Here is a 17,443-nt window from a genome sequence, read left to right as displayed (position 1 = left end):
TTAACAGGAAAACCAAATGATTTTCAACAATATCTACTGATCTTCTACAAGAATGCCGAGATGTTAAAAAGTCATAAGGTAAGAAGTCATTGGTAAGAAGCCACAAAAAGATGAACCTAGGACAGTGGTGGCGAACCTATGGCACGCGTGCCAGAGGCGGCACTCAGAGCCCTCTGTGGGCACAAGCGCCATGCACCGGAGATGGCAACCGTCTCTCTTCAACCAGCCACCCACTAACTCGCCGAGGTCCCATGTGGCCACAGCTGGTTTCCCTTCCCCCCGTCCCATTCTTCCTGGCCTTGTATGCTCTCCTTTTCCCAGGTAGGACTCACTGCATCGCCTCCTCAGCTGTCAGCCGTCCATCCAGCTCAGAGGTGGCTTCTCTGAACTGCTGGTGGTGGGCTACGGAGCCTGAGTGTGCCAGTCGACGGACACTGTCGGCTCCCATGCGCTCGCTGGCTTGTGTGAGGGAGCCGATGGTGTCAGGCAGCAGCCGCCCCAACCCTGCCTCGCCTTGCCCTGTAACAATGGCACCCCCACCCTGCCTCACCTCACCCTGCAGGACCTTCCTGCCCACTGCCCCACCTGCCAGATCCCCTGGGTCTCCCCAACCCTGCCCAGCCCCCACAGGCATCCCTCCCCATGAGCAACATCGAGGTGACCACGCCCACCTTGGCCACACCCGTCTGCCATGACCACCACAGCCACACCCACCCAGTGGGCCACGCCCACCTGGCACCCAGAGATAAATAAGTTTTGGGTTGCAGTTTGGGCACTCGGTCTCTAAAAGGCCCGCCATCACTGCCCTAGGAAAAATAACTCTTTAATTCTTGGCTTAATACTATAAAGGTAGGCCTCAACTTACAACCTTCGTTCAGCAACTGTTTGAAGTTACAACGGCAGTGAGAAAAGTGACTTATGAACAGTCCTTGCACTTGCGACTGTTGCAGTGATTCCACAGTAATGTGATCAAAATTTGGATGCTTGGCACCTATTTATGGTTGCCGTGTCCCATGGCCAAACTTTCCCAATTGGCTTCTGAGAAGCAAAGTCAATGTGGGAAATCAAATTCACTTAGCAACCATGTTACTCAACAACTGCAGTAATTCACGAAAAAAATCATGGCAAAAAAGATCATAAAACCTGGCACACTTCACTTACACTTTGCTTAGCAACAGAAATTGGTTCCAATTGTGTTTTTAAGTTGAGAGCTACCTGTAATAGGCAGAATCAGCAGGATGGTTGATTGGGCAAGAATAGAAATATGATGGAGGGGATACTAAAGTGCTGAAGAAGAAACACAGGTATCCATTTCTATCCATAGTATCTCCCACATTATGACATTTGTGCGCCCACCTCATGACGCGTGCTTCATTGTTTCTGCACCGGTGTTGCAATATCACACGCATGTGCTGACTATACATTGTACTGTCACGTGTTTATAAAAGGATGACACATTTGCATCATGACATCACTCGTCCTTTCTGCCGACTCGGTAGGAGCAAATGAATCAACACAGAGAAGGCGTATCTAACAACCTCTTGAAATTTTTATTATTTTACGACGACAGCCTTGTGATGTTGCCAGTCTGGGCAGGAAAACCCCCACAGCCATTTCATTCTTCAGCTTCCCACCATTTCTTCCCTCAGAGAAGCCCTTCGCGTTTGTTTTTAAGACCAAAGTGGATACCAAATGAGGTGTAATTTACACTTTGAGGTGGGCAATTCTACTGGAAAGAATGTGCAGTCAAGAAGAAATCGTCAATTCTTCAGGCCAAAATGGTGGCCACCTTTTTTTCTCTAAAAACTAAACTAAAACTACAGCCATAAGCTGGAGAGAAGAATCTAGCCTCACTCAGAAAGCAGAGTTTATAAAAATTCCTTGCACTTCTATGCTTGATACACCTCCACGAGGAGGGGGGCATGTATTTCTCTCTGTAAACTTTTTCCACAGCCAATGGGACATTTATGTTTTATCTCCCCCCCAGAGAAATTTCTCTGCACTCCCGTACATCCATCTGCAACCCTTGAGGTTTGGGATGGAGAATCTGGATGGACTCCAGTTCTTGGCCAACACGGTCTCAGAGTGATGGAATTGCAAATGGTCACAGGTTCTCCAGATCAACTTTGCAAAAGAAAAGACAGGGCAAAGGATCAAAAACTGAATCTCTACAACAGGTCCATTGGTCTATCTTTGAATTGCTCATCCCAAAGAAGTCATAAACCGTGAAAAGAGCATCTTCTGGAAGCCACAGAGTGATTCTTCTTCTCTCCATCCAGGAAGAGGTTCTCTCCATACTTATTCCTGATACTCCGTGTATTTCTTGGAGGAACCATAGACCCGCTTGGCTGGGTATTTGAGGCGGTTCTTCTCTATTTTACGGAGAGCAGCCGTAGGGAGGTCCACATGGCACTTGTTTGCCAGGGCAACCAGATAAATGAGGACATCACTGAGCTCATCAGCAAGGGCTTCACGCTCCAATGGGCTCCACCCTGGTAAGCCTTCGGGAGCTTCTTCCCGCCATTGGCTAAAAAAACAAACAAACAAAAAAAAACAGACAAAAGCATTGAGTGCAAAAAACAGCCTAGATAGAGCCAGATTGAAGAGGGGAGAGAAAACCTGAGGGAGATTCTCTTCTCATGCTAAACCAGAGTTTTTTTTAACCTTGACAAGCCAATATCCACGGAAAATTGAATCACTTAAAAACTACCTTGTTTAGCAATTAAATTCTGGTCCCAACTGTGGTTGTAAGTACCCTTTTCCCGAATTAAACTGCAGAGGGAGAGGACAATGGAAACCTACAATGTTCAAATTTAAATAACTTTATTGCGGTCATGAACTAGCACAATGGTTCTCAACCTTTTTAATGCCACAACCCCCAACCTGTCGTAAGTTGAGGACTATTCAACCGGTCGTAAGTTGAGGACTACTCAATTGGTCGTAAGTCGAGGACTAGTCAACTGGTGCAGCACCGTTTGCAGAATGGGACTTTTGGCGGGCTCAGCAGGGCAGAGACAGCCTGGACAATTCCTATTGGCTTTTGAAAGCCAATAGAATTAAACTAAAAGCCAATAGAATAAAAGGGAGTAGCACAGCTAAGGAAAAGTGGGAAAAAAATGGTGGACTGTGTTGTTTGGCGACCCCCATGAAATGGTCGTTCGACCCCAAATGGGGTCCCGACCCACAGGTTGAGAACCACTGAACTAGCAGAAGGAAAGCTTCTCTGCATTGCCTAACTCCTAGTGCAGGGGTGTCAAACTCAATTTCATTGAGGGCTGCATCAGCATTGCGGTTCCCCTCGGGGTGTGTGTGGCCTATTGGGTGGGCATGGCCAGCTCTACATCATTCGCGTTGGGTGCCTATGGTGGCCTGGGCAGGAATGGGACAGATCTGAGGGTCTCTGGCAGAAGGGGGTGGGACCAGGGCAAGGCATGGTCCACTGGAGGAGCCTCACTGCCTGACGAAACCCCTCCCCTGGAGCCCATCAAGCCGGATATGTGAAGTAGGTGAGGGCCATTTGCTGGCCACTTCCAGGCAATGGTGCATTTCTTCATTCCTCACAAAGGGTGACACCTCCCCAGCATGCACCCGGGGGCAGGGCTGACACTGCAGGGGCTGGTTCCTCACTGGTTCCAGACGGCCTTGTGGAGCTAAGACTGAATGTGTTTCAGCATAGATGGCCACCACAAAATTGTATATTGGCTCCCGGCTGGCCTGGGCCAGGGCCAAGGCAGGAGGGGCCATTCCCTCATTGTTTCCAGGATGGCTTCGCGGGCCGCATCCGGCCCCTGGGCCTTGTGTTTGACATGTCTGTCCTAGTGGGTGGGACTCTTATGGTCCCCAAGAAGGCATTTCTGGATCTACCTCCCCATTTCTTCCCCCCACTCCACAGACTGTTATACTCACAAGAGCTCTGCCAGCTCCCCAACTTCCCCAACCAGAGCAAGAAGCAGATTCCGAGGCTGGTGGTACTTCCCCCAGTCCCGCTCAGCTGCGAAGGCCGACTGGAGCCTCCGACTGCAGGAGACAAAGTAGAAGAGAAGATGAGAAGGCCGCAGAGGGAGAGATCTTTCATATGCACCCCCTCCAAAAAGGGGAAGCGGCATGAATTAGGGGTAAGTGGGGTGATATAAAGGGGTGTCTCACATGTCTTCCAGAGTGGGATTGGCACTAAACTGAAATGGTGCTTGAGATGCGCTGGGCCCATTAGTCACTACTGCCTCATCTACTTTTCCCTCGTTCATCTTCGTTGGGCAGGTGTACAAGGCCTGGCAAGGAAAATCAGAGTAAAGTCAATATTTAACTGGTTGGGAATAAGAGAATGGTCCCGCTCCTTTACAATGGCCTGTTTACAACTGGATAATAAGAAGTTAGAGCAATGGTTCTCAACCTTTTTAATGCCGCGACACCCAACCGGTCGTAAGTCGAGGACTACTCAACCGGTCATAAGTCAAGGACTACTCAAGTAGTGCAGCACCGTTTGCAGAATGGGACTTTTGGCAGGCTTAGCAGGGCAGAGACAACCTGGACAATTCCTATTGGCTTTTGAAAGCCAATAGAATTAGACTCTATTCAAGAGAGTCTATTCTATTGGCTTTCAAAAGCCAATAGAATAAAAGGGAGTAGCAAAGCTAAGGAAAAGGGGGAAAAATGGCGGACTGCGTTGTTTGGCGACCCCCGTGAAATGGTCGTTCGACCCCAAATGGGGTCCCGACCCACAGATTGAGAACCACTGAGTTAGAGGTATGCTTGAAGTGGAGGGCAGAGCAAAACTTAAAATGGATCTTTCTGTGGTATAGACTCTTTCTGTGTCTGAGCATTAAATAAAAACAAAAACAATAATGGGTCGCAGCTTCTTATAATCACTACTTCAGTTTTTTAGGGCAATTTGCAGTTAACAAAAGATTCACAATTTGTTGGATACTGGTTAAGATTTTTTAAATTAAATATTTATTTATAAAATATATTTATTTATAATTGGGTGCCCATTTTACCACAGGGTAACCCTGGGCAGCTTACGGTCATAAAAGATAAAAATTGTATAAACTAAAAACGTAAGTTAATATACAAGCAAACACTATGGGCCCAATTAAAGATGGGCAGGGTGGGAGCAGGACTGGGGGGAGGTGGGATCTGTTATTAATCAATCGATCATCACCACTGTGATGCTTCTCCATTGGAGCCCCAAGCTAACCGGCAGTATCTAGGAGACAAGATAGTTCACAGAGTTCAGATTTGTCTATAGAGTAAGCTGCCATGTAACAGAATGACACAATAACAGAGTTGGAAGGGACCTTGGAGGTCATCTAGTCCAATCCCCTGCTCAGGCAGGAAACCCTATATCATTTTGGACAAATGGCTGTCCAGTCTCTTCTTAAAAACTTCTATTGTTGGAGCATTCACAGGTTCTGGAGGCAGGTTGTTCCACTGATTGTTCTAACTGTATAATTGCCTTGGTCTAAGCATAGTGTTTTTGCATACTGCCAATCATAATTACTCAAGAAACTATGGCTAAACAAATCATAGTCTAGCACCACATATGAACTTTTCTCATTCGCTTTCCTCAAAACTGTGGCTTTAAATAATTCTTACAGTCTCCCAAGAAATTCTTAAGATCAAGAAGGCTCAGGAAATTCCTGAAGATGAGACTAATGATGAATGAGAGAGATGCATAAATACATAAATTAAGGCCTCAGTGCAATAGATGTGAAGATGCAGCAAATGATTGTGGATGAGCAAATACAACAGAAGCTCTGTTACCTCTGTCCTTTTGAATATGTTGTTGGCAAGACCACAATCCTCTGAAACACTAAGTTCTTCGCCAGTCTGGGACACAGAAGACTCTGTGGTGCTATCTTGTGCATTGGCGGACATATGCTGCTGAGAATCTGATGGATTTACACGCGTTTCATGTTTGCGGGTCTGGCAGGCTGTCCTCCCTTCCTTGCCTACAATGGCCTGAAACTGGGCATTTGAGTCCTTTTCCTTCCCTTTATCCCTCTCTGATGATGCCATGATCAGTTACACCTGGAGGGAAAGTGGTTTGCCAAAAAGAAGAGATACTATTTCAGACATTCTCCTGTAACACATTTCCTACACAAAAATCAAAAATCAATACAGGTACTTACGATCACAACTGAGGCCAAAACTCCTGTTGCTAAGCCAAAAGTTTGTTAAGTGAATTTTGCTCTAGTTTACGATCTTTCTTGCCATAGTTGTTAAGTGAATCACTGCAGTTGTTAAATTAGTAACACAGTTAAATGAATCTGGCTTTCCCATTGATCTCCTTTGCAGGTTGGTAGCTCGCAAAAAGTGATCACATGACGCCAAAACACTGCAACCATCCTAAATATGAACCTGTTTCCAAGCACCCAAATATAAATCACACGGCCATGGGGAGGCTGCAAAAGTTGTAAGTGTGAAAAACAGTCATAACTCACTTTTTTTCAGTGCTGTTGTAACTTTGAACGATCACTAAACAACTGTTGTAAGTTGAGGCCTACCTGTACTATAGGTATAGGATATTTTGCTATGTCAGAGCACTCTTAATATCCTCAAAAGTTTAGATGTGGCCTCCAGAAACTTCTAGTTTTTAACCATATTTTACTTTGGAAAAGTATTAAAAATATAATTAGAGAATAATCACCGTATTTAATTTCAATTATACATAAAAAATGGAAATCAAATCATTTTTTTATCCCAGCCATCCCTAACCTTTTTAGAGCACAATACCTGGCACTCCACTTAAAGGCCATGTTGGGCCTATGGTTTGGAAAAATTGCCCTTTTCTGAGATGATGAATGTCAATATTCCCTTTTCATCTGTTAGGCCAGGATGGAGTCTGGTCCTAGTGGAGCTTTGCCATAAAATTATCTTGGGTGAAGCAGCTGCCCCAGAGTTCTCTGGTTCATTTAGACACGCTTCCAAGACAGCAGAAATCCAGTTTAATCCCAATTTCCAAACTTCTCCAATTCACTAATCCTTACATCCTTAAATTTCGGCTTAACCTGAGTTCAAGACTTTCCAAAGCTGATCCCCTGAATAAAGGCTTACTTTCAGTATGAGGGCTTACATCTCAATCACCCAAGGAAGGAATGCCTCTAAGCATATGCAGAAGGCTATCCTCAAAAGCAGGGTTCAAAACCTTAACATTTGGAAGATGCACTTTCAGCAAATGAGAGGGATTTCTGATCATCTATCACCACAGCAACAGAAGCAAAATGCCCTTCTTATTTAATTCCATGGGCTACCAACTTCTTTGCAACCCTTGTGTGGCAGTTTCATATGCAAGGAATAAAGCAGATTAGGACATTAAAACAATCCATGGCAGCTTTTGAGGTAAAACAACTAAAGGAAACTGAATATCAATCGGTTTCTCCACCACTGGAGGTTTGGTTTCGACTTACCATAATAATACCAAATACAGTACTGTGGTTGATAAATCATGACCAGTGACATCAATCCTTGCAGGGACCCACCTAACTATGGATTGTTCAATAACCATGATGAAGCAAACCACTATTTAGCATGTAACCCAAAACTCTCAGGGTTTTTTTCCCCAGATCATACAGACTTCCCAAAACTTTTTGGCTGGGCTGTCTGGTGAATCGGAAACTGGGCTAGATAAATCCTTGCTCCAAGGATTTCACCTTTTACCACTCCAAAATATGTTTCTTTTTCTAAATCAGTTCCAGCCTCAGAAGCTGCAGAACCACTAAATGGGCTGATTTCTTCTCCCCGTCTTTTTTATCCTACTTTTTAAGGCTAGCAGACAAATCATCCTCATCATTAACCGGGACTCCTGGATCTGGGCTGCAAAATCCTGGACGATCATTAGATAGCAACAGAGAGGTTAACGTCTTGCTGCCCTCTAGAATTTAAAGGGAGTTCCGCAAGCCATAAATTCTATGAAATTCAATTAAGCACTGGATGAAATCTCATTTTCTGTGCAATTACTGAACTTAACCCCCCCCCCAGTATGTCTGGTGCTAAATGAATAAAAAAAACAGCACCCACCTGGATTTCTGCCGGTCCCAGATTGGAGAGCCACCCAAGGACACCCCACAACACACGAGGCTCCAGCTAGAACGCGGGATTTTTTTTCCCGGGTTCACCCTGTCTCTCCGCCAATCAACAAGAGACAGTCCGCTGGGCTCTCATTGGTTAGCAGGGTTGTGACGTCAGCAGCCCTGTTCGCTCAAAGGAAGCCATCAAAACACATGCCGAGTTCTGTAACCAATCAAAAAGGAAGGAAGTTAGAAGGGCGGAGATCTGCGCCTGATTTCATCCAATCAGAGAAGATCTAAGTAAAAGGAAGAAAACAATACAGTGTAGATGGAAACAAAGGCTGGTATGCGGAGTATGTGGGGGAGGGGAGAAAAGATTTTAAAAGATTTTTTTTTTCTTTATAAAACTAATCTGCTGCAGGCATGGCCTCAATACAAGCCTTTTAGTTCCACTTTTTTATTATTTTTCCCCTTTCCTATCAATCAGCGGGAGACCGTGAGTTCAAATCCTGCCTTAGCTTTGAAAGCCAGCTGGGTGGCTTTGGGCCAGTTGCTTTCTTTTTTTTTTTTTTTTTTATTAAAAGTTTTATAAATTTTACAAAAAAGAAAAAAGAATACAAAACAAGAGACAACATATACAAAAAAATAAAACTAAACAATACATATATATAAAAAAAAAACCCCCACCCCTCCCAAAACCCCCCCCTCCCTTCCCCCCCCCCTGAGCGTCCCAGAGCAGAATATAGGCTTAAGAAGTAAAAATAAAAATTAAATTAAGAACTTTATATTTATATATATAAAAAGATTATCTATAATATATATGAAAATAAAACTTATGAAAAAACTATATAATATTTTTGTATACCCAATCTAAATTGTATAAATTTTATCCATTTATCCCAAACAACAAGAAACTTCTCTTGCGTTTGTTGCTTTAAGAAAGCCGAAATCTTTGCCATTTCCGCCAGATAAGCTACTTTAAGAAACCATTCCTGCAATGTAGGCAAAGATTCCTTCTTCCAATATTGTCCTACTAACAGCCTAGCGGCTGTAATCAAATTTAACATCAAAACAACCTCCTTTGTATCACAATCTGTAACAATACCTAACAAAAATAATTGCGGAGTAAATTTTACCCTCCTTCTAAAAATTCTCTGGATATTCCACCATATTTTGATCCAAAATGCTTTTATCTCTCTGCATGACCACCAAATATGATAATAGGAAGCCTCCTTATAACCACATCTCCAACATTTGGGTTGCACGTCAGGGTACATATAAGACATTTTTTGTGGATCAAGGTGCCATCTATAAAACATTTTATAAAAATTCTCCCTTAAGTTCTGTGCTTGTGTAAATTTGACATTTCTCACCCAAATATTTTCCCAGGTGTCCAATGAGACTGGCTCACCAAAATTCTGCGCCCATCTTATCATACAATCTTTAATTAGTTCCGTTTCTGAATCCAATTCAACTAAAACCGCATAAATTCTCTTAATGTGGGTTTGTCTTGAATCCTTCACTTGCTTGATAAGATTTTCATCTTCTCTAAGAAAACCCACCTTACAATCCATCTTCCATCTGTCTAATAATTGCCTATATTGGAACCAAGAATAAATAAAGTTTTCTTGCGCTAACTCTTCCCGTGATTTTAATTGCCAGTTTTGTCCATCCCATTTAAGTAACTGTCTGTAAGACACCATATCCATTTTAACCCCTCTTTTTATTGCTTCTATCGCATGCCAAGGTATAGCCCATAATGGTACTTTGAAATCACTTTTATAATATTTTCTCCAAATCCTAAGTAAAGAAATTCTTAAGATATGAGATTTAAAAGCCCAATCCATTTTTTTATTGAATATTAAATAGGCATGCCACCCATAAAGTAAATCCCATCCCTCTAGATAAAGTATCTCAGAATTTGTCAAATTTACCCAATCACTGATTAGTGTTAAAACCACCGCATCATAATATAATTTCAAATTTGGTACCTTAAGTCCACCCCTCTCACGGAAGTCTTGCATAATTTTAAACTTAACCCTTGGCTTTTTCCCTGCCCAGATAAATTTATTAAGACCCTTCTGCCACTCATTTAAATTAATCTCATTTTTCAAAATTGGTAACATTTGAAACAGAAAAAGAAACTTGGGTAAAATATTCATTTTTATCACTGCAATTCTTCCCATGAGGGATAATTGCAACTTTTCCCAGTTCTTCAAGTCCTTCTGTACCCTGACCCACAACCTTTCATAATTATTTTTAAATAATTTTACATTAGAAACAGACAACATCACCCCCAAATATTTTACCTTATTAACAATCTCAAAACCCGTCAGGTTAGTCAAAATCTGCTTCTCCTGACTAGACATATTTTTAGGTAAAATTTTGGTCTTATTTACATTAATCTTAAAACCCGAGACCAAGCCATAATGATGAATCAACTGTAATAAGTTTACTACAGAATAATCAGGTTGCGACAAAGTAACAACCAAGTCATCCGCAAAAGCTCTTAACTTATATTCTTTTTTATTAACATATATTCCTTTAATTTCCTGAGACTCTCGAATTTTGATCAATAATATTTCCAATGTTAAAACAAACAACAAGGGCGATAAAGGACACCCCTGTCTAGTACCTTTCTCTATTGTGAAAACCTCCGAAAGACCTCCATTAACAATAAGTTGTGCTGTTTGTTTTTGATATATTACCTTAAGGGCTTGTAATATGTTTTCACCAAAATTCATTTCTTCCATTACTCTTAGCATAAAATGCCAATTCAATTGGTCAAATGCTTTTTCAGCATCTAAAAATATGAGCCCTGCAGGAACTTGGTTGTTCTTATCTAAGTATTCTAATAGATTAATAATTTGTCTAACATTGTTTTTCATATACCTTCCTGTTATAAACCCTGATTGATCTTTATGCACAAGATGATGCACCACCCTCATAAGCCTATTTACCAAAATTTTTACAAATATCTTATAATCCACGTTTAAAAGAGATATAGGCCTATAATTTTTTGGTAAAGTAAGATCTTGATCCTCCTTTGGAATCAATGATATAAAGGCACTACGCCATGAAGGAGGAATCTCTAAACCCTGTAAGATACCATTAAAAAGATCATTTAATGGTTGGATCATCTCCTCCATTAAAGCTTTATAATAAACAGCTGTTAACCCATCCGTACCCGGTGCTTTCCCTAATTTCAATTGTTGAATTGCTGAGGCAATTTCCTCCTTAGTAATTAAGCCATTAATTTCATATTTCTGATCCTCAGTCAGTTTAGGAAAACTTGCCTCAGCTAAATATTTATTTATATCTAACAATTGTACATTAGTAGATTTATATAAGTTTTGATAATAATCCAAAAAAGATTTTTAATTAATTCCTTCTGAGAAACTAGTTTACCCTTGTAATTTATTTTCTCTATTATTCTCTGTCTCTGTTTCTTTCTTAATTGATAAGCCAACCATCTCCCCGGCTTATTAGCATTACAAAATGTATTTTGTTTCATAAATAATAAATTGGTTGCAGCTTGATCTGCTATCAACATATTAAATTGTGACCTTAATAACTTTACAGATTCTTTAGTACTTTCATCAGAAGGATTTAGAATCAAAGCCCTTTCTTTTAATTTAATTTCATCTTCAAGTTCTCTACGTTTCTGAATCTGATTTCGCTTATAAAAATTATTCATTTTTATCAAAACACGCGCATAAATGCTTTACCTGCATCCCATACCATTGACATTGAAGTCCCCTTGTACATATTCAAAGCAAAATAGTCCTTTAAACACTCCTTTAATTTTTGAACATTCTTCTCTTGTCTAAACAAATTTTCATTAACTCTCCAGGATCTTCTTTCCTCTTTCTCTTGAATCAGCTCCATCCAAACTGGACTATGATCCGTCAGTGATCTAGGAAAAATCTTAACATTCTTTACTTTATTATACAAGTCCGTGGTAATCAAGAAAAAGTCAATTCTTGAAAAAGATTGGTGTCTATCAGAAAAAAAAGTAAAGTCTCTCTCCTCTTGGTTACGTTGTTTAAGAAAAGGAGAGGAACCTTTCTTGTCCCTTTGTATATCTAAGACACCATTCCAATCACCCATTAATACCACTGATCTATAATCAAGCAATGTTATTTTTTGATGTAACTGCTTATAAAATTGTTCCTGTTGTTGATTTGGAGCGTAAAGTCCAACTATAAGTATTTTCTTACCATAAATACCAAGTTCAATCATCACATATCTCCCCTGGGGATCTGATTCTACCAGACAAGCTGGTAGGTTTTGTTTAACATATATAACAACTCCCCCTTTCTTCCCAGGAGCAGAAGATATAAAATGAGATCCCAAACGAGCATTAACTAAATATTTCTGATCTTTAAGTAAAATATGAGTTTCCTGTAAGCAAATAACATCATTAGTATGTTGCTTCAAATAATACAAGATTTTTTTGCGTTTCTGAGGAGAATTCAATCCATTAACATTCCAGGTCAAAAACTTTGCCATCTCCCTTGGCACGCAGCCTGGAGAAGACACCATCAAACTATGAAAGAGCTGCGTGTGTTGCATAACTCTTGGGTCTTGCTCCTCCCACCGGCGGTGATGCACTTCCAGGAGAACTCTCTTTAGGCTCTTTTTTACGTTGCTCCTGCTCTTTACGCTTATAGGCTGCACGGGTCATCCTCTGCTCTTTAACCTCCGTCTGGCGTTGCTTTACAGCTTCTATCATCCCAGCGGAAACCAAATCTAATGCCTCAGATTGCTGCTCAACTTCCTTGCCACTCAGAGATTTCCGACCAGATGAGGTTGAGCCTGCACCCAGGACCGAAGTATAAAAATCTCTAGCTTTGTCAACTGTGTTCAATCTGTAGCGTGTCCCAGCATGGCTCAAAACAATACCCATCGGAAGTTCCCATCTAAATGGCATCGATCTAGCTTTAAGCTCATTGGTTAAAAAAGCAAAGTCTTTCCTGCTTCTTAAAATTTTGGATGGGATTTCCTTTAAAATGATGACATCTTGGTCAGCAATCTGAAATCTTTTATTGTAAAAAGCTTGTATAATCTCATTCCGCAGGGACTTCTTTGTAAAATAAATCACCACATCTCTAGGCAAGTTCTTCTGCTTAGCAATCCAGGAGTTGAGCCTATAAATTTTTTCCACTTCTCTCTGTAATTTTCCTTTATCCATATCCAAGGCCAGCGCCAGATCAGTAAGGACCACCTCCACCAGATCTTGATTCACATCTTCCTTGAGGCCTCTGATCCTCAGGGCATACTCCATTTGTCTGTACTGAAACATCAAAATATCTTCTTGTGAGGAGTCCACCTTCCTTTCCCCATCTTGAATTTTGTCATCCAAAGAGTCAACTTTGTCTTCCACTTCCTCAAGCCTTGCATCGAGCTTAACCACCACAGTAGCCAAACCTGAAACAGCTGCCAGTATATCTTGTCGTAAGTCATTATTGTTTTCTTGCAATTTAGTCTTTATCCCCGTTATCTCTTCTTTGAGATCAGATTTAATTTCTGATTTAATCTGTGAGACAAATTGATTCATTTCCTCTCTCATTTGAACTACAATCTCTCCCATTATGCCTCTAAACTCTTGTGCTGAAAGTCCAGATAGAGGAGGGGAGGGTGGTGGCTGAGCCGGTGGTACATGTTTAGATTGTTGTTGTAGCTGTGCAGTGGAAGTTATAGGAGAAGAAATAACCTTGGGTATTGAGGAAGGCTGCTGCCTCTTTTAAGCCATTTTAAAAAGCACAATTGTCACTTCCCTTTCCCCTCCAGCCAGGAAGGGAGGAGGGAAAAAAAAGAAAAAATTTTTTAAAAAGAGACAAACTATAGTCCTTGAAAGTCCAGAGTAAATCCAAAGAATAAAAAATAAAAGAGCAAACAATTCAAAAGAAAAAATTCTAAGCCAAAAGCAAAAGTAAAAGCAAAAACCAGTCCTTAAAAAGGGAAAGTAAAACAAACGAGAAAGGAAAAAAAAACTCCGACACTTTCAAAGCGCCATCTTAAATCCTTTCACTAATATAACAAAAAAAGGAGGAAAAATAGTAGAAATCAAAAAATAAAAAAAATAAACACCTAAATTATAACAAAAAATCCTTTAAACTGCTCCGTCCGTTTAAAAATTACTCACCAGAATGCTATAAACACGGAGATAGAAGCGGCGGTTTCTTTTGCTTCCTAGGAAGCAAAAACAGATGGGAGGCGGAGATCAGCAGGAGCTCCGAGGGAACACTCCTTTCACCCCCTCTAGAAACAAATCCAGAGGGGGGTCAGGGGTTCTACCTCTATCCCTGCACTCTCTGTCCCTTCCCTTTGCCCGGGAAGGGATTTTCGAGCCGCGGGCCAGCTGATGCACGCTGCGCTCCGCGGCTCTGACACTTCCCCAGCTGGACGGCTAAAAGCTAGCCGCCATCGCCGTCGCCTCACACCGGAAGCTCCTGGGCCAGTTGCTTTCATTCATTCAATCTATCAGAATAGAGCTGGAAGGAACCTCGGAGGTCTTCTAGTCCAACCCTCTGGCTCAAGCAGGAGATCCGGTCTACACTATTTCAGACAAGTGGTTTGTCTTATCAGTTGTCTCATCCCAACTTGCTCAGGGTTGTTGTGGGGAAAATAGGAGGAGGAAACTGTGTTGGATATGTTCACCACCTTGACTTACGTATTTGTGAAAATAATAAAGGCAGGAAAAATAGTTGTTAGTGGCTATATGTCCATCCTGCCTGATGGGGAGATTGTAGAAACACTTTTGGAAACTTTCACCTTGCAGAGAAAAAAACTGCTTCTTACACATTCAAGTGGGGAGGAAAATAAAAAATTAGTTCACTTATTATTTTTTCTTCTATTGGAAATTTAGTTCCCTATAAAACAATTTACAGCCTTCCTGTATAGCTAGTCCATAGGAACCCTACAGGCTGATTTGCCCTCTCCAAAGAAATGTTGATTTCAATAAAATAATTAAAGTTTCCTTTTCTTAATAACTAGTAACAGGGAGGGAAGACTTCAGGTGTCAAAACGAAGGTCATGTGGGATCCCCAGCTAAGGCGCTTGCATATTGAGGGGAGGGGAGAATATCAGATGTTAGTAAACTGGTGCTGTGGGATGGGTAATCTCTGAAAAGCTTAGTACTGCATCCCTGGAAGCAGGTCAGAGCCTGAGGGTTGCTAGGAGTTGTAGACCAGCAATATCGGGATTGTGATTGTTCTCAAGTCCTGAATAGTAGGTTGGGCGTGAATAACTCATTTTTTCCTTCTCTCTCCCAGAAAACTTTGTTATTGATCTCCTGCCTGTTTTAAACTCTATAGTCCCGAGATAAGTCATATCAGGCAGATCTAACTCAGATTTCAGCACTGCAGTGTCAGACTCCTTAACTTGGATAGGAGATTTCCAGCATCCTCCTGGGTGAAACTGGAAAATGTCCTAGAAAAAGGCCACGAGAGACTGCAACATTGCCCCAAAAAAACCCCTAATGTGGCCACAGAGTCATCAGGATTGAACTCAACTTGGATACTTTATCTTTCACCAGAGGAAATTGGGGAAATTATGATCAGACTTACTTTGTCTGATGCCTTCATCCCCAGCCAAAATAGCCTGGCTGAGCTTTTTCTAACCAGCAAGCCAGACTGATACGATGGCTGAAATTTGGTTTGTGATCTCTTATTGTAGATTGTCTCTGAGCCTGTTGTCATGTTTTTAATAGCAACTGAGCATACCGGCTTATCTAGGCCAGTGTTTCTCAACCTTGGCAGTGTTAAGATGTATGGACCTCAACCCAGAATTCCCCAGCCAGCATGTCCACACAGAGTGCAGAGAAGAGCAACAAAGATGATTAGAGGACCAACGGCTAAAACATATGAAGAACGGTTGCAGGAATTGGGTATGTCGAGTTGAATGAAAAGAAGAGAGTGGTCAACCTGTTCTCCAAAGCACCTGAAGATAGAAGCAATGGATGGAAACTAATCAAGGAGAGAAGCAACCTAGAACTAAGGAGAAATTTCCTGACAGTGAGAACAATTAATCAGTGGAATGACTTTCCTCCAGAAGTTGTGGGTACTTCAACACTGGAGGTTTTTAAGCAGAGATTGGACAACCATTTGTCTGAAATGGTATAGAGTTTCCTGCCTGAGCAAGGGGTTGGACTAGAAGACCTCCAAGGTCCCTTCCAACTCTGTTATTCTATTATCTTAAAAGTTGCCAAGGTTAAGCCCAGAATTTAAGGGAAAATTTTTATAAAATGTTTTATAGATGGCACCTTGATCCACAAAAGATGTCTCTCATGTATCCTGACTTACAGCCTAAATGTTGGAGATGTGGTTGTTTGGATGCCACTTATTATCATATTTGGTGGTCGTGTAAAAATATAAAAGCTTTTTGGATTAAGATATGGTGGAACATTCAGAGAATTTTTAGAAAGAGGGTAAAATTTACTCCACAATTGTTTTTGCTTGGTATTGTTACTGATTGTGATGCTAAGGAAGTTATATTGATGTTGAATTTGATCACAGCCGCAAGGCTGTTAGTAGGTCAATATTGGAAGAAGGAATCTTTGCCTACTTTGCAAGAGTGGTTTTTTAAAGTATCTTATTTGGCGGAAATGGCAAAGATTTCGGCTTTCTTAAAAGAGCAAACGCAAGAGAAATTTTTTGCTGTATGGGAAAAATGGATAAATTTTATACAATTTAAATTGGATATGAAAAAATACCATTTAGCTTTTTTATAATTTGTATAAAAACTCTACTTTTTCTTTTTCTTTTCTTTTCTTTTTTAAATACTTCTTCTTTTTAAGGTTTATAATTCTGTATTCATATATATTTTGTTCTTAATTATCTTATAATTTTGTTAATTTCTTTTAATTAAGCCTATATTCTGCTCTGGAAAGCTGGGGGGGGAGGGAGGGGGTGATTTGGGGGGGGTTGGGGGAGGGTTGTATTGTTTTTGTTTGTTTGTTTGTTTGTTTTTTGTGTTGTTGTTGTTATTGTTTTTTTTTCTGTCTCTGTAAAAGTTTTTAAAAAATTTTCAATAAAAAAGTTGCCAAGGTTGAGAAACACTAATTTGTAAACTTAATTTTTGCATGTCACATTAGTCCCGCAACTACACTAATTTCTCCTTAGTTTACAGCAGTCAGTAAAAATGTGGGGAAAAGTGAGTTCTGTGTATTGCAGAGGACAATTCTGTGAGAATTCCTTTCCAGAAACAGTTTGTAAAGTTAGGGATTATTTGTTTGTACTTTGACTTCAGCTTCAATTATCAGATGCTGAGCCAACAGACCAGGTCCATAAAGAGGTTTTCATAAGAAATTCCAATCAACTTCTAAAGGATTTATTCCAGGTAAACTTTATTCAAGTCCAACTGAAGAAGATACTTTGAATTAAGTTGAGAAGCTTCGGCTGTAGTGCTATAAAAATTTTACACAATAAATTGGC

At 40.8% G+C, this 17,443-nt stretch overlaps 1 protein-coding gene across 1 annotated transcript; it reads right to left on the bottom strand.

Moving 5' to 3' along the window:
- Positions 1-1,531: 1,531 nt before the first annotated feature.
- On the bottom strand, positions 1,532-8,147 carry DCTPP1 (dCTP pyrophosphatase 1). Its single transcript, XM_039330482.1, has 5 exons — positions 8,017-8,147; positions 5,761-6,027; positions 4,147-4,268; positions 3,907-4,017; positions 1,532-2,527 (listed from the first exon to the last, which is right to left on the bottom strand). Exons 2-5 carry the CDS (start codon positions 6,013-6,015, stop codon positions 2,299-2,301), a joined length of 717 nt encoding a protein of 238 aa, XP_039186416.1. The 5' UTR covers positions 6,016-6,027; positions 8,017-8,147; the 3' UTR covers positions 1,532-2,298.
- Positions 8,148-17,443: the final 9,296 nt, after the last annotated feature.

This window comes from Crotalus tigris, unplaced genomic scaffold (assembly GCF_016545835.1).
Source record: "Crotalus tigris isolate CLP2741 ecotype Arizona unplaced genomic scaffold, ASM1654583v1 scf7180000024427.8105951120:4207309, whole genome shotgun sequence".
In the NCBI taxonomy this organism is placed as follows: domain Eukaryota; kingdom Metazoa; phylum Chordata; class Lepidosauria; order Squamata; family Viperidae; genus Crotalus; species Crotalus tigris.
This window is presented reverse-complemented; position numbering and strand designations above follow the sequence as displayed.